The 14216-nt window shown below is 38.9% G+C and overlaps 1 protein-coding gene across 1 annotated transcript in view; it reads right to left on the minus strand.

Annotated features, from left to right (window-relative positions):
- The window catches only part of mms19.L (MMS19 homolog, cytosolic iron-sulfur assembly component L homeolog), a 58021-nt gene that overhangs the window by 19953 nt on the left and 23852 nt on the right, over window positions 1–14216 (minus strand). The window contains exons 6-15 of the mRNA XM_018224540.2: window positions 12185–12254; window positions 10545–10673; window positions 9993–10054; window positions 9797–9883; window positions 9237–9311; window positions 6074–6151; window positions 5852–5990; window positions 4128–4282; window positions 2965–3040; window positions 2743–2868 (exon numbers count right to left, since the gene is read on the minus strand). Coding sequence (XP_018080029.1) covers window positions 2743–2868; window positions 2965–3040; window positions 4128–4282; window positions 5852–5990; window positions 6074–6151; window positions 9237–9311; window positions 9797–9883; window positions 9993–10054; window positions 10545–10673; window positions 12185–12254 — 997 coding nt within the window. The remainder of the gene's footprint in view (window positions 1–2742; window positions 2869–2964; window positions 3041–4127; window positions 4283–5851; window positions 5991–6073; window positions 6152–9236; window positions 9312–9796; window positions 9884–9992; window positions 10055–10544; window positions 10674–12184; window positions 12255–14216) is intronic.

Raw genomic sequence — 14216 nt, forward strand, 5'->3', positions numbered from 1 at the left:
ATATTGCTTTAATTGCATTTGGAGGTTAAGTCCCATATTGGTGTGGGTATATATGGCAATTTAAAGTAAGTGTGGACACCTCCATTAATGCGGGCTATAAATTAGCTATTGATTCATGTATGCACCTTGCTTGGGTTGAATAGGCATATGAGGTTTTTTTTTTTTAATTACAGTATCGACAGCTATTTGATATTTCTTACACCGCGGGGCCGATTCATCAAGCTCGAGTGAAGGATTCGAAGTAAAAAAAACTTCGAATTTCGAAGTGTTTTTTGGGCTACTTCGACCATCGAATGGGCTAGTTCGACCTTCGACTACGACTTCGAATCGAAGGATTCAAAGTATAAATCGTTCGACTATTCGACCATTCGATAGTCGAAGTACTGTTTCTTTAAAAAAAAACTTCGACCCCCTAGTTCGGCAGATAAAAGCTACCGAAGTCAATGTTAGCCTATGGGGAAGGTCCCCATAGGCTTGCCTAAGTTTTTTTGATCGAAGGATATTCCTTCGATCGTTGGATTTAAATCCTTCAATTCGAAGGATTTTATCGTTCGATCGAAGGAATAATCCTTCGATCGTTCCCAGAATTTGCGCTAAATCCTTCGACTTCGATATTCGAAGTCGAAGGATTTCAATTCCTAGTCGAATATCGAGGGTTAATTAACCCTCGATATTCGACCCTTGATGAATCGGCCCCTAAGCAGTGAAACAGTAAGTGCTTTCACTGTCTACCTTCCTGGTTCTACCGAGCAGCTGTAGAACTTAAATAAACTACCGGTTCACAGACAAACACCCAGTATATAATAAACACATGCTTATCAGGAAGCCTGAGCACAGAGCAGTAGATGGAGAAGAGAGGGGCTTAATTATACAGAGCTCATTATCTCTCCTAATATACAGAGTTCAGCCTCTCTTCACTATCTGCCCAAGAGGCAGGACTCGGATGTACTGACTCAGTCGACACTTTTTTTCCCTTAATATTGCCAGTAAGCATGCAGTACAACAAACTGTAGACCAAACCGGATGTGTAAATCTTTTTTTATACAAGTTTTGATCACTGAAGATCACTTGCCACAAATCGTAATTGGATGATCTTACGGTTAATGATATATTTTCAAAAAAGTTAAATTAAGACTTAAAGGGGTTGTTCACCTTTGAGTTAACTTTTAGTATGATGTAGAGAGTGATAGTCTGAGGCAATTTGCAATTGGTTAATTTTTTATTATTTAAAGTTTTTGAGTTATTTAGAACTGTATTCGGCAGCTCAATTTGCATTATAAACAATCTGGTAGCTAGGGTCCAAATTACTCTAGCAACCATGCATTGATTTGAATAAGAGACTGGAATATGAATAGGAGAGGGCCTGTATAGAAAGATGAGCAATAATAAGTAGCAGTAATAATAAGTGTGTAGCCTTACAGAGCATTTGCTTTCAGATGGGGTCAGTGACGCCCATCTGAAAGCTGGAAAGAGTCATAAGAAAAAGGTAAATAGTTATAAAACTATAAAAAAAATAAACAATGAAAACCAATGGAAAAGCTGCTTAGAATTGGCCATTCTATCACATGCTTAAAGTTTACTTAAAGGTGAACCACCTCTTTAATAGAAAGCACAGTCACTAGGGATATCAGCAACACCACAGGTAAGAATGAGAGAAAGCAGGGTGTGTGTAGTCTGACTCATTACTCTAAGGGAGGAACTCCACGGGGAATTGTCATGTATTCTGCGTCTGCATCCGACACTCGTGTCGCGTCGGACGAACCCTGCAACACCATCAGACGTTACTGTTGCTTACCTTATTTCCGCCGCATCTGTCTTGACGCCTGCGTTTTTGCGCAGCGCATTGGATCGCGCCAAAACCGCCCGTGAAGTTCCTCCCTAACAGCAGGCACCAGCAGAGCTAAAGAATTTCTATTACAAAGGTCAGATTCTAATTCCAAAAATGCCGTTGTTGGGGCTACAGAAGCCAAGAATAAGTCATTTGTGACAGGGGATAAAGGTGGGCAGCAAGAGCAGACTCATTAAAGGGATTCTGTCATGATCTTTATGATGTAGTTTTTTTTTTTTTCTAAATTACACGGTTGACACTTCAAATAATTCACTCTACAATATAAAATTTAATTCCTGAACCAGTAAGTGTATATTATTTAGTTGTAATATTGGTGTGCCATCTCAGGGCATTTTGCCTGGTCATGTGCTTTCAGAAAGAGTCAACACTTTAGGATGGAACTGCTTTCTGGCAGGCTTTTGTTTCTCCTACTGTAACTGAATGTGTCGCAGTGGGACGTGAATTTTTACTATTGAGTGATGTTCTTAGATTTACCAGGCAGCTGTTATCTTGTGTTAGTGAGCTGCCATCTGGTTATCTTCCCATTGTTCTGTTGTAGGCTGCTGGGGGAGGGGGGAAGGGAGGGGGTGATATCACTCCAACTTCCAGTACAGCAGTAAAGAGTGGCTGAAGTTTATCAGAGCACAAGTCACATGACTGGGGACAGCTGGGAAACTGACAATGTGTCTGCTCTTTTGAGAAATGGATTTCAGTGCAGAATTCTGCTGGAGCAGCACTGATGCATTTTGAAAAAAAAAAAGATTTTTTTCCATGACAGTATGCTTTTAACTCCTTTCTGTGTATTTCCTGGCTGCCAGGGTTTTATCCCCATGTTTCCTGTATCCTCCATGCCGGAGGGACATATATGAGTCAATAAGTAAACACTGATTATAATCTACTGTCAGAATAGAAACCTTGCTGCATCGCTAGGACAGTCAGGATTTTCAGAGCCACTACATGCAGTTGAGTGCTGGAATCAGTCACTGCTGAAAACACCATGCTGCACAAGGATTCCTTCAGATTTCCCAGACCATTTTCATCTGCAGGGGAAAAAAGCACAATCATATGAAGGAGTCACTCACTTATGCTCTGAAAAATGAAATCATTTGCTTGATTGTTTAATGCAAATTCATTACCTTCTTCGTCAAGCCACCTGCTCTGCAGCTTTAAAAAGCCCAGTGTCATCTCAAGGATTGTCCTGCGATGGCTGCTCTGAAAAGCCAACAATGAATCAGGTCAGTCTTTAATCTGCTATTGCTATGAACAATATTGAAGGGATGGCTTTACAGTAACTTTTAGTATGTTATAGAATGACCTCTTCTTAGCAACTTTTTAATTGGTCTTCATTTTTTTTTTTTAATTATTTGCCTTCTAATTTTGTCTCTTGCCAGCTTACAAATGGAAGTTTCTGATCACGAGCCCAAAAAGCTATTGCTCCGTGAGGCCACAATGTTATGGTAAAAATAGCTGAAGCCACGGAAACAGCAGAAATTGAAGTCCTGAAGCAGCGAAAAGACTCAAAGTCACGAAAGGAGGCGAAGTTGAAGTCCTGAAGCCACTTGTTCAATTCTACTGAACACCAATTTGTTTTTTTTTGTTTTTAATCCCCTGGCCACCAATGTATTATTTTAATATTCTATAGGCCCCTGCCACCAATGTTTTTTTAAAAATTATTCTTTGGGGACCCAATTTTTTCTTTTTTTTAACTTGTAAGGAGGGCCCTGGCGCCAATGTTTTTTTTTTTTTAACTTATAAGGGGGTCCTGTCCATCGATAGCTTTTTATAACTTGTGTGTGTGTGTGTGTGTGGGGGGGGGGGGGGTTACTTTTTTAGCATTGATGTCTGTGTGGTCTTTTAACTGTGATGTGGAGTGGGATCTGGGGTGAGGCTTGGGTGCCAGGGTGGGCGGGGCCCAGGGAGACCTGGAAATGTTGTTGTACAGGGCCCCGTGACTTCTAATGGCGGCCCCGGCAGCATCTAAACATAGCAACTGAGCCAGCTTGCATCGATGTAAGTGCTACAGCAGGTGCAGGCTCTATGGGAGCTTTCACTACTTTATTCAATTGATCTCTTTTAGTATATACGGAAGTGAATGCAAAAGAAATGTTTTCTGAACACAATAAACAATGAGTTCTTATGTTACAGTCTAAATAATATTTGCATATGGATTAGTCATGTGATATTATTACTTCCAAAGATCCTGCACACTGTTAATGCAGGGGACCAGTAGCTAGAAATAACTGTCAAGTAGAAGAATAAAAAGCACACAAGGTTGCACTGTCCTCCAGGGACCCCCTACCTGAGCATGCTGGTTGTACTGTTCCAAAAGCAAAGGAAGGACGTTGGCCGTGACTTTCCAACATGCCCTGGAAGACCCACCAGCAGCAGCTTGCAAAAGTTTGGCACTGGGCCACACCAATTTCATATCCGGCTCACACAGATGGTGTTTGCAATCTAAAATAGAAAGAAATTTTGGCTTAAGACAACATTTAACACATTTGGGTCAGGAAAGGGCATTTATGGGGTTTAGTGTGAAACCATTTGGTATCCATTTACTGGAGGCCACATAGGTATTTGGACTTGAATGTTTTATACTAATTGACCAATGTCCTTTCCAAAAGAAAAAAAATCCTAATCCAAACTAAGCATAAAACCACACAAACCACACAAAGAGAATTCATAGGTGTAGCAGCCATGAATGCAACTGTCAATATCGAAATATGCTATATTATAGTGATACGGACACTTTAAAAAATATTTAAAATATGAATGTACATTAAAAGTTACCTATAGGTCATGCTGACTGTTTTTTTGCTGAGAGGTTTGTTTTTGTAAGTAATATTAGTTGAAGTTCCTAAACCTGACTGTTTTGTTAACCCAAATGTCCCATCTCAGCCTGACAGTTAAAAGTTTCTAATGCCATCGCACTCCTGCTGCACAAATATGGCAGCCTCCTCATTGGCGATCACAGGAAGGCAGTTAGGTAATATAAAAGTATTGGGCAAATACTTTATGCCAAAATTATAAGAAGCACGCAAAGTCAATTTTATGGTAGACGTAAAAAAAAGGTTACATTTCTGATGTCAGGATCTCTTTAAGGGAATATGTGTATTGGTAACATGTTTTGCCTTCTCCTGTGACATATAACCAAGGAGCCTATTTGTAAAGCATATAATTAGTGATACAGGTATGAGATCTGTCATCCAGAAACCTCTTATCCAAAAATGGAAAGGCCATCTCCCATAGATTCCATTTTATCCAGATAATCAACATTTTTACTTAATGATTTCATTTTTTCTTTGTAATAATAAACCAGTAGCTTGTACTTGATCCAAACTAAGATAGAATTAATCCTTACTGGAGACAATTGGGTTTAAAGGATGTTTAAATTATTTTTCAGCAGACTAATTGCGTGAAGATCCAAATTACAGAAAGATCCTTAGCATTCTGGATGACAGGTCCCATACCAGTACCTATGAATGAAACATTTCTGGCAAAGCCTGTCAGTGTTAAAGCACCTTGTGAAGTAAAAGTAGAAATGGCAACGTTCTAAAATGTAACTGAAATCTCACAAGCTGAATAGCATTTGAAAAACTTAGACCGGATCACCATTGGGCAATGCATCTTGTAGAAAGGCCAGGGTCCCATACTACATTGCTGCCAGGGCCCCTCAAGTAGAACATTTTTTATTTTTCTCTGCATGACCAGATGCACAGTTTGGTACCGACGCATAGTTTTGAGGCTCTAGCTGGGCTCCCACTTGTCCCCCCTGGTGGTGTGGCCCTGGCAGAAGACCCATGCTATTAAAACAGTTAACTATGGTCATATGATTATATTGTGTTAACATACCCGGTTGAGGGGTTAAGCTAGGAATCTTTGCTATAACTAACAATAACAGTTATGCACCGTGATTTACTAGGGCAAAGCACCACAGTATGTTAAAGGAACATTCATCATCTTGTTCTGGGCAATTTAAGGCACAAGTTTAAGGTCACCACTAGCAAAAAAATCCTTCCTACTCACCTTGCAGAATGTTGTTTAAAAAGGAGTCCAGCAAATCCTCAGCATCAGGGCTGAGCACGGAGCGGGAAAGGCAAGCAGAGAGTGCTTGTAGGGCAGCCAGACCTTCTGCTTCAATCTTTTCACTTGCTGTCTGAAATACCTGAAATGAAGGCAAAAGAAGATGGATCCAAAAGCCAGAATCTGAGCAGGCATGGAAAACGCTGGATATATGTGCCCACGTACCTCCCGCCGTATGGATGACCAGAGCCCAGAGAGGAATTCTTTTAGCTCCTTCTGTCCGTAAACTGTGCAACAAGCACTCTGAAAAAGAACACACTGTCACTGTATGGGGTTTAAACCTCACAGATTCTTCAGTAAATCATATACACATAGAGTTAAATAATATTAAAAAAGAAGTAATCCCTTGCTACTAAAATCCCCTACACTACATAGACCCCCCTCCCTGCCCCCCCCCCAGCCTAGATGGTACCTTTGCTAAATGCCCCCAACTCTTTACACACCCCTTTTCTTCTATTGACACAAGCGCAGTTGGAGCAATTTTCTGTTTTGCGAAAACTGTGCATGCACCAAAAATTACGGGAAAATGCAGAAGCGCTGGAAGAAGACCCAAAGCGGCTAAAGATGGCGAAGAACTCCGCTGGATAGAATCTGAACCGATGGGTAAGTAAAGAGCGAGGGACATTTAGCAAAAGTACCACCTAGACTGGGGGGGGGGGTCTAAGTAGGGTAGGGGGGTAGGGGATTTTAGTAGCAAGTGTTTGTTTCTCCTTTAACTCTGTGCACATATTAAAGGGTAACTATTATAGAAAACCTATTTCACACTCATCAAAGGTCGAATTTCTAATTCATGCCAGTTTTTAAAAACTCCCCTCAACTCCCATAAATTTGAAATTCAAGCAATCAATTTATTTAAAAAAAAACAAACTAATTTTTCAAACTCGGATGAATTAAATCGACCCGAAGACTTGATTCGAGGTTTTTCTCCGAAAAAAATGTCAAGCTGCAAACAACTCCAAATTGATCCCAGGACGTCTCCCATTGAATAAAACAGCAATTTGTCAGGTTTTAGGTGGCGAATAGTCGAATTTGAGTTCTTAAAGGGCCACAGTAAGATAAATCTCGAAAATCCTATTCAAATTTTTTTTTAAAAAAAAAAATAAAATTGAATAACTCCATGGTCGAATTTACAAGTTTTGACCAAAATGTTTTTTAGAAAACTTGAATTTTGAATTCCACCGTTGATAAATCTGCCCCATAAGTTCTGTATTACACACAGGAATGGACTGGCCCACTGGGATACCAGGATATATTAAAGTGGAACCTGGGCCTGTTGGCGGCCGGGGGCCCTTGAGGTCAGGTCCTCCTGAAGGCTCAAGGGTTTCCAGTCTGACACTGATTACAAACAGTATTTGTTTTTAAATGACAGTTGTAATATATCGATTTATGGTCTCTCTAAAACTAAATTCTGCTTCTAGGTAATTTAAACCAGTAATATGACACAGCAAATTCCTCTGGCCAGAAGAAGTGAAAAAAAAACTCATACTTTTAATTTATTACCAGTGTGGTTTTATTTCATAACATAATAATATGAATATGGGCAGTTTAAAAGGAAATAGTAATAAACGTTCTTTGTAACAAGATTTACAAGGGCTCTTAAAGCTGTTTATGATAGCTAAGCTCGCATGTCTACAAGGTCTAAGAGATTATAACATTCTATAAACTTCTGTAAGTTATATACTTATTAACAGCTCTGATATTACAGAGAGGCGATATATTCCCAATGTTTAACCTCCCTAACATTTTCAGCCTTCCTTGTCTGTCAGACACATCATGATATTCTATAAAACTTCTAGCAGTGTGAGTTAAAATATATAAAAGACTGAAGATATAAAAGACTGGCAGATGTTATTAATGCTTACTGAGAGGGTAAAGTCCCAATGCATTAACATTGAAAAAAGTGTCATGTGCAACAATGCTTTTAGAAGCTTATACAAATATAAATTCTGGTTGTTTTTTTTGGTGCTAAGTTTTGGCCTATTTAATTCAAATAATGCTACTGCCTCACCATCGGGAACAAATCTAAAAAATGCAGTGCAGACTCCCAATGCAGAATCTTTTCTACCATTTTGGTTTATTGTGCCTTAATAGAAGTTCATGTAACTACTAGGTTACTACTAAGTGTTAACAAAACCATCAGTAGTATTATTCAAAGAAAAAATGAATTAAACAGCTCCCAAATATAAAATAGAAATAAATGTAATTGCAGTTGAAAGCAGTTCTTGTTTATCCCTTTCTGTTCTTTGGTGCCGACTCTTTAAAGGAAGAGTAACACCAACAAATTAAAGTGTTCTAAAGGAATGACAATATAATGCAGCGTTGCTCTGCACTGGTAAGACTGCTGTGTTTGCTTCAGAAACACTACAACAGTAGCTATGGGGGCAGCCATTCAAGCATAGGATACAGAGCAGATCCAAGATAAGTTCTAAAGAATCCCATTGTATACCACAGAGCTTATCAGTTATCTGCTGTGTAACCTATGCCTTTTCTCCTTTTTCAGCTTTTCATGGCTGCCCCCATAGCTACACAACATCTTGTTTATATAAACTATAGTAGAGTTTCTGAAGCAAACAACGGCTGTACCAGTGTAAGGCAACAGTACATTATATTTTTATACTTTAATAAACTAATTTTTGGTGTTACTGTTCCTTTAAAGAACTAAACCCCCCCCCCGACAAAAGCCAGCGAACTGCATGTCACTGAACTGATCCAAAGAGATCATAAGATGGTGCATGCTAGCTCCGCTGTGTATTTCTACTTGTAAAGGTCAGCTTTACTATCAGAGATGCTGTTCGCTGAAATAAACTCTGCGGGGAGGGAGCAGGGAGGTGGCTCATTAGATGGCTGTGGATGGGAGCTTTTGTCGTGGAGTGAGTTAGTTCTCCTTTAAAAAATTTAACAGAAGCCAGGTCTCTTCCAGATCTTTCAATAGTTTGCAACACTAATGCTGGCCATAGACACAAAGATTCCATTGTTCGAATCCTCGAACGATCGGACTTCCGCATCGCCCGACCTGACACTAACCTTCAACAGATCAGCCAATGATCTACCCCTGACAGCAATCTTACGAAAGTTTATAACCGACAAAGCTGGTGACAGTCTCCCACTGAAAATCGCCAGATCGACAATACATGCAGAGAGATTATCAGCACACGACCGAATAACTGATCAACCGATCATCATGGCACGAAAAATGACGGGACACTCCACACACGGTCCGAAAATCGTACCAATCGATGATTCATACAATCCGTTCTTTGCGTCTATGGCCAGCTTAAGATAGCCCATCCATAGAAGAATTCTATGCAGAGAGGAAAATAATACTTACCAGTGTCTGAAGTGAATCCAGCTTAGCACTTTGCATATCAGAGTCCATTTTTTCAATTAAGAGTGGAAGCAGGAACTAAAAACATGTAAAAAGATTAGCATGGAAATATGGCCAACACAGTTTCAAAACCCTTTGGCCAGTCACACCAAAATAACAGCGATGTATTAAGTGAACAAACTGAGCATGGTCCATCTCCATAGCAAACTATCTCCATAGACAGTTCTATAAGTGTGTAATCTGTATGTTTAATATACATAGCCATTCATTGTACAGTGCTGCAGGATAAGTTGGCACTTGATTAATATGTAATAATAATAATTTAGTAATGAGGTATGCGGTATGGGACACTGTCACCATGATCCTCATAAAGCTATGGTCACTAGACCAGTTGTTTCTGTATTACAAGGTGCACTATACTATAGAAATGTTCCACATTTATTGCTAAACACTTCTAAATTTAATGAGCTTGTAATAAAATTAACTTTGGTTTTTAGTGCATCAATAAAAGCACTCGGGGTTAGAAGAAATCAGTATTTCACAACCTCTTCCTCAAACTGTACCTCTGCAAAACGGGATGTAGATGCCAGGACAGCTCTCAAGCCCATTATTAAGTGTTCCCTGGTAATGCCATGCGGATCACTTGGTGGCTACGACGGGAAATGACAGAGAATGAAATTAGTATATGTAAAGTAATTTTGCTGCATCTGAGCAAGCTACAAATATATGTAACACAACACAAAAGAATAAGCCTCTTACAGGAGTGAAATCTATGGGAAAGTAGCATGAGGTCACTTCAAACAGCTCTTCTACAAATGGACCTACAAATAATCACAAGGATTAGAAAACATTTTATACAAAAAATAAACTTCATAAGTAACTGTAATGCTAAACAACATTCCACTATACATTCATTACACATTTTAAAATGAGTTTGAAGTTTGTAAATATAGCTGCTATTAAAAACAGTATTTGTCCCTTACTGCTGTCTACACTGGTGGTTCTGACTATGAAAACAATGTAGCAGAAGCCAGCTAAGCTATGTCCCTTGAAACATAGTAGCAGATATCAGACTTGCATGTGGAAAGAAATATGCAAGTCCGATATCTGCTACAATGTTACAAGGGACACAACAAGCAGCTCAGAAAGAGAAAGAAAGAAAATGCTTTTAACTGCAATTACATTTACAATTGCATTTAATGTACAGTATTTGACTGTATACCAGAACGTTAACATAACAAGTACTGCAATATCATAAATACAAAATGCTCATTGAAAATGAAGTGATAGAGATAGGAGTGAAATATTTACCAAGTGCATAGTTTTTAGTAACAATATCCTGCACAATGTAGAAGGCCACTAGGAGATTTCGTGGATCTTTTTCTCCGTCCATGACTTGAATGAATCCATAAGTGAAATCAGCTCCAAGATTCTTCAATTCTACACGTGGATATCAGAATGCACATTATTAATTTAATGCCATGGATATGCACTGCTTTCCAGGCTAGATACAGTTAGGTCTGTAAATATTCGGACAGAGACAACTTTTTTCTAATTTTGGTTCTGTACATTACCACATTGAATTTTAAATGAAACTCAGATGCAGTTGAACTGCAGACTTTCGGCTTTAATTCAGTGAGTTGAACAAAAAGATTGCATAAAAATGTGAGGAACTAAAGCCTTTTTTAACTGCAGTTCAACTGTATCGGAATGGTTTCATTTAAAATTCATTGTGGTAATGTACAGAACCAAAATTAGAAAAAAAGATGCCTCTGTCCAAAGATTTATGGACCTAACTGTATGTATCATACGCAGGAGATGGACTGCTTTAAGGACCGGCTAGCTACGTATCATCCACAAAGGATTAATGGAATATTGTGTACTCAGCTGTGACCCATAGGGGTATATTTATCAAAGAGTGAAGTTAGAGATCACCACAGTTCGCTAATGTGAAATACCGCCTCTCTCCATTCATTTCTACAGGATTTTTAAAGGCATATTTATCAAATGGTGAACTTTCACTTTTACCCTTTGATAAATAAGCCTTTATAAATCCAACAGAAATGAACGGAAAGAGGCAGTATTTCACTCCAGCGGACTGGTTATCTCTAACTTCACTCTTTGATAAATTTACCCCTTAGGTTAATGCAAGACATGGTTAATTCTTGGTCTGCAGATTAACGCTGGCATCATTCTTTCCCTGTGCCTGCAACCGGATCCATTGCCTTCTCACAGGTGCAGATACATAACGCAGATTTAGGAATTAGAATGCTTGAAAATCCGCTCAGTGTGTCTGCACCCAGGCCGGGGCAATGGATATGGGAGCAGGCACAAGGAAAGGCTGATGCCAGTATATGCGTTCATTCAAGACACGTCTATCTGCAGTTCGAGAATCAGCCAAGTCTGGGTTTAGCCTTACTGTTACATCGTTGAGCAGATATTTTGTCTAACTGTTCAAATTTAGCTTTCCAGTCAAAGTACAAAAACCACACAGAATGATAAATGGTAAGACAATAAAAAATTGAAAACACATTCAGTGTAAACTAGATAATACAAAGCACATACTTGGTTAATATAAGAGTATCTCAGTCAGTAAATGAAGGATAATCCCTTGTCTGAGAGACAAAATACAGAGCCCTAATGTTGGTTAAGAATATGTTCCACCATATGGTCAGAGCATGACCAGAGCTATGCCTAAATGATTGACTGAATGAGTAAGGAAGACAATGCCAATCTCACAGTAAAATATATGGTTAGATATCAGTGATGTGAAGGTGGACAAAAACATGGCTGGGCTCTGAGGGTTACAGAGCAGTCGGTGCATATGATATAGGTAAATTGTGGCACCACTTTGTCCAGCAGCCTATTTGTGCAGCCTTTTTGAAATTAACATGAAGGCCTGTATAAAAACACTCAAATGTCGAGCAAACATTAATCATTCATTTTTATACCTTCCTCTCGTGTCTTCATGAAATTGGTGATGATCATGTAGACTGTGTGTCGGTCAATCTGCATCAAAGACTAAAAAGGAACAGATAAATATGTGCTCATGGTGAAGCAGAACAAATGAAGCATACAATTACTAGCCACATTTTTATAAATTAGGCCATGTCAATACTTAAAAAGCACCTACTGTTGTTTCCCTCACTGGAAATGCTGGCTATAAGAGTCCACACTCGGTAAAAAAAAATTACAAAATAAAATTAAGAAAAAGCACTTGAGTGCTGTGCCCCCACTCTCAGTGCTGGTGGGCATGCTGGATCACATGCAGAGTGAGCGTCTCGACTTGTTCAATATCTGTGAGCCGGGGGAATTAATTCAATAGGCACATGCACGAGTCCAAGCATGGCAGCCCCCTGCCAGGAGGTATAGCACTCAATAGTATTTTTTTTTTTTTTTTTTTTCAAGAAAAGACCCCTATCATATCCACCATCCAGAGTGTGTGCTCAGAAATCACAACATTTTGTGATAGGTGCCCTTTAATAAATAAAGGCATAGCAACACTAGGAAACGAAAGTGTCTTATATACATCAACATAGCCTGAACAGCAGAAAATTATGTATCACTTCTAAAAATCAACATTAAACTTGTAATTTTTTTGTTGTAAATATACAATTTAATCAAAACCAAGACTATTTATTCTAGGACAACAATTTTTCATGAACAAGATTGGGGGAAAAAAGTTTTGTCATCTTCGAAAAAGAGCCCACCGTAATGGTAAATTTGGGTGATATTAGGAGTAAAAATGTATTTGCTGTTCTGTTTATTATTTATGGCTAAATGGCTGGGCGACCAATGTTTTCCTATGCAGGTATGGGAACTGTTATCTGGAAACCCGTTATCCAGAAAGCTCAGAATTATGGATAGGCCATCCCATAGGAAACATTTTATCCAAATAATCCAAATTTTAAAAAATGATTTCCTTTTTCTCTGTAATAATAAAACTGTACCTTGTACTTGATCATAACTTAGATACAATTAATCCTTATTGGAAGCATAGGGTTTAAGTAATGTTTAAATGATTTTCTGATAGACATATGGTATGAAGGTCCAAATTATGGAAAGATTCATTATCCGGAAAATCCCAGGTCCCAAGCATTCTGGATAACAGGTCCCATACCTGTACTAGTAACCATGTTACGAGTTAAAGGGGCCCTGTCCAAAAATGAGGTTTGAAGAAAAAAAAAAAAATTCATGCTTATAGTATCTACAGGGTCGGATTTCCCTCCTCGGCGCCCTGAGGCTTTAGGGTCCTAGTGCCCGATGCACGCAGTTTAGGATGCAGCAGGGCGGCATGAAATTTTGCCGCCCTAGGCCCGGGCTTTTGTGACCTCGCCACAAATCTGGGCCCGAGTATCCAGAAAAGCACGCTTCTTAAATGTCACCCTGTTTTACCAAGACAATCCGCAATTAGTCTTTTTTTTATGGTGTTAAAAATATTTATATTTTTTGATCTACAACTCTCAGGCTTTGAAAGTCAATTGCTATCTTGGTTGCTAAAGCTTACCTAACCTAGGAAACAGGCCACAGTCTGGCTAATGTTAAGAATTAAAATAAGAGCAACAATTAAATGAAACCATAGTTGATTTTTTTTTCTCTTTTTGTTGGGGTCAGTGACCCAACAAGGAAAAGGGAATTTCAGTTGCAGGCGAGAAACAGGCAGAATACAATAGACATAGATCTTTATCTATTATTTCTCCTCAACCATGCTTTGCATCTGTGGTGCCCTGTATATTGCGGTCTCATGCTGGAATCAGGTGAACTCCACTAATGATTCATAGCACAAGTGTGTTTGTTACAGTTGGGAAAACAATTAGGTTGGGTAATTAATGAAATATACAGGTATGGGATCCTGGGTTTTTTTGTTTTTTTTTAGGAATTCTTTGTTACAACAATGTGATACTTTTTGATGAGATCATCACCAGCAAGTAACGTGCACACTTGCTTGGTATGGGATCCTGTTAATTATAGGAAGCTCTAATT

This window comes from Xenopus laevis, chromosome 7L (assembly GCF_017654675.1).
Source record: "Xenopus laevis strain J_2021 chromosome 7L, Xenopus_laevis_v10.1, whole genome shotgun sequence".
In the NCBI taxonomy this organism is placed as follows: Eukaryota; Metazoa; Chordata; class Amphibia; order Anura; family Pipidae; genus Xenopus; species Xenopus laevis.